The following is a 3,330-nucleotide window of genomic DNA, read 5'->3' on the forward strand; positions in this document are numbered from 1 at the left end:
CTTTAAGTAAAAACATCTTAAGTTCTGAAGTGTGGGAGTCAATATGAAACCTTAATTTGGACGCAGAAAGCCCTGGCAGGGGGAGCCACTGACCAGGTGCAACCCCTGAGAGCAGGTGCTGCTGCTTCCAAGAAAAATCCTGATCTGTACAGCAGGGCTGAGAACACCTACCTTCCCAAGACTTTTGTGAGGATTAAAATGCCTGGCACAAACCAATGTGGTGGGTCAAATTGGTAAGTCCAGCATTTTGGGAGGCTGAGGCAAGAGATCACTTGAGGCCAGGAGTTTGAGACCTGCCTGGGCAACACAGTGAGATCCCACCTCTAAAAGTAACTAAATAAAATAAAAACAAAAATGAAAATGTCTGGGCCGGAATAAAAGTGAAACAAACCACATCAAAACTGAGAGGCTAAGAACAACATGGAATTTCCGACAATTGCATGGGTTTCTGGATAGTTCAGTTGGCCTCACCTGAGCTCATATGGCCCTCTTCAGTCAATTTCAGTGGGCTGGGGGCCCCGCCCACTGACTGCTCAGCCTCTCTCCTGGTTATTTATCCTGGGTTTTGCTGCCACAAGGCGACCTCCAGGCATGCATTTACCAAGCTACCACTTGTGCCCCACTTCACAGTGTCCTAGAAATCCAAGCAAGCCCCATGGTCAAGCCCTGAGGCAATGTGGAGGCAACTTAGCCTCTGACTCTTGGTGGGAAGAGGGGCAAAGGGTTTTTGGCCATACCCAAGGCTCTGATTTGCTCAGGATGATGCCTCATAAAAGACAGAATTCTGTGTTTTCTCCACCTACAGCATCCTTGGTTCTTTTCTACCATACCACAACCACCTTCCAAATGCCAGGAATGTTTTCATATGCTAGCATGATTCCCTTGCTGGGTGTCAGACACTGCACTCTACCCTATCAATAGGTGTGACTACCATGTTATTGCTATTCTCATCTTTCAGACTTAAGAAAGCTATAGGCTCTCTGCTCCTCCTGTTCGACAGTCAGCCGGATTTTCTCTTGCATCACCAGCACATCCCTGAGACACCATGCGGAAGGTGAAGGTCGGAGTCAACGGATTTGGTCATATTGGGCGCCTGGTCACCACAGCTGCTTTTAACTCTGGTAAAGTGGATATTGTTGCCATCAATGACCCCTTCATTGACCTCAACTACATGGTTCACATGTTCCAGTATGATTCCACCTATGGCAAATTCCATGGCACCATCAAGACTGAGAATGGGAAGCTTGTCATCAATAGAAATCCCATCACCATCTTCCAGGAGCGAGATCCCTCCAAAATCAAGTGGGGCGATGCTGGTGCTGAGTACGTCGTGGAGTCCACTGGCATCATCACCACCATGGAGAAGGCTGGGGTTCATTTGCAGGGGGAAGCCAAAATGGTCATCATCTCCGCCCCCTCTGCGGACGCCCCCATGTTCGTCATGGGTGTGAACCATGAGAAGTACGACAACAGCCTCAAGATCGTCAGCAACGCCTCCTGCACCGCCAACTGCATAGCGCCCCTGGCCAAGGTCATCCATGACAACTTTGGTATCATGGAAGTACTCATGACCACAGTCCACGCCATCACTACCACCCAGAAGACTGTGGATGGCCCCTCCGGGAAACTGTGGCGTGATGGCCGCGGGGCTCTCCAGAACATCATCCCTGCCTCTACTGGCGCTGCCAAGGCTGTGGGCAAGGTCATCCCTGAGCTGAACGGGAAGCTCACTGGCATGGCCTTCCGTGTCCCCACTGCCAACATGTCAGTGGTGGACCTGACCTACCATCTGGAAAAACCTGCCAAATATGATGACATCAAGAAGGTGGTGAAGCAGGCGTCGGAGGGCCCCCTCAAGGGCATCCTGGGCTACACTGAGCACCAGGTGGTCTCCTCCGACTTCAACAGCGACACCCACTCTTCCACCTTCGATGCTGGGGCTGGTATTGCCCTCAACGACCACTTTATCAAGCTCATTTCCTGCTATGGCAACGAATTTGGCTACAGCAGCAGGGTGGTGGACCTCATGGCCCACATGGCCTCCCAGGACTAAGACCCCGGACCACCAGCCCCAGCAAGAGCACAAGAGGAAGAGAGAGGCCCTCACTGCTGGGGAGTCCCTGCCATACTCAGTCCCCCACCACACTGAATCTCCCCTCACAGTTTCCATGTAGACCCCTTGAAGAGGGGAAGGGCCTAGGGAGTCCCACCTTGTCGTGTACCATCAATAAAGTCCCCTGTGCTCAGAAAAAAAAAAAAAAAAAGAAAGCTAGAGAACTTGCCCATGATTAAGGCTGCAAAGGAGTGGAGCAGGATTACAAGATGAGGGGTCTCTGGATCCCACGCCTGTCCCAGCCAACACTGCAGCCTCTGCAACCACTTATATCTCACAAGGGTCAGACTGAGCTTGGTAAATACCCCTCTGCCAGAGAGCTCATCTGCCATGCAACAGCACTGAGTGTGGGCCCTGAAACCCAGAACAACTGTGACTGTGCAGACCTGCCATGAGTCAAGTATGAAGACAGTCCCCTCTCATGACTGCCTGTCAGGCCCAGAACTGGACAATCCAACAGCCTGGAAGTTGTTCTCTTCAAGCAAGTTGAGTTAGCCCAGATGATCAGGGCGGAGCTAATGGATGTGGGCTAACCATTAAATTGAGCCAATCTATTAGGTTGGTGCAAAAGTAATTGTGGCTTTTGCCATTACTTTTGATTGCAAAAACCGCATTACTTTTGCACCCACCTCATAGTGTGGCGTAATTTCATGATTAGCTTTTATCCATTAGCTCCCCTTCCTCGCAAAAGCCTAAGCCAGAACGAAGTTAAAGTGGTGAAGGCAAATGTTATCCAGGATCACCGCAACAGGGGAAGAGAGATTCCACTGCAGAACTGGGATCCATTCTGAATACAGCAGGGAGAAGGGATTTATCACCAAGGAGCAGGAGTCGGAGGATGGAAAAATACTAAGAGAAAATTGCACCACGTCTGGGGAGAATACCAGCTGAACAGACCTGACAGGATTCCTGCTGAAGGCAGGCCAAGGTGATCAGACAGCAAAACTGTGAAAAATTTTAATCAGGTGTCAAAGGTCGGGCATTCTTGTTAAAATGACTTAGCAAGGTTCTTGCTAAAACTGGATTTCACATGGAAGAGCACAGATGGGTATTTACAGTCTGCCTAAAGCTTGGTCAAGCAAAGAATCTCTGTTACTAGTTCCCTTTCAGAGAATCAGAACTCCCAGTAAGCCTAATTAACTCGTTATAACTAGCCCTTCCTTGTTCTGGACTCTCTCAGTTTCAGCTGTGAAAGTCCTCCTGGGGACCCCACTCAG

The 3,330-nt window shown here is 50.0% G+C and overlaps 1 protein-coding gene across 2 annotated transcripts; it reads left to right on the forward strand.

The window, feature by feature from the left end:
- The first annotated feature begins 1,045 nt into the window (after nt 1-1,045).
- LOC104660591 (glyceraldehyde-3-phosphate dehydrogenase-like) lies at nt 1,046-2,238 on the forward strand. 2 transcript variants are annotated; one of them, XM_030921797.1, is made up of 2 exons: nt 1,046-1,174; nt 1,229-2,238. In XM_030921797.1, the coding sequence occupies exons 1-2, from the start codon at nt 1,046-1,048 to the stop codon at nt 2,051-2,053; spliced, it is 954 nt and encodes a 317-aa protein (XP_030777657.1). In that variant the 3' UTR covers nt 2,054-2,238. The 2 variants fall into 2 exon arrangements, with proteins under 2 accessions (XP_030777657.1, XP_030777656.1); XM_030921796.1 differs by having other exon boundaries at nt 1,046-2,238.
- The last annotated feature ends 1,092 nt before the right edge of the window (nt 2,239-3,330 follow it).

The sequence above is a fragment of the Rhinopithecus roxellana genome, chromosome 17 (assembly GCF_007565055.1).
Source record: "Rhinopithecus roxellana isolate Shanxi Qingling chromosome 17, ASM756505v1, whole genome shotgun sequence".
In the NCBI taxonomy this organism is placed as follows: domain Eukaryota; kingdom Metazoa; phylum Chordata; class Mammalia; order Primates; family Cercopithecidae; genus Rhinopithecus; species Rhinopithecus roxellana.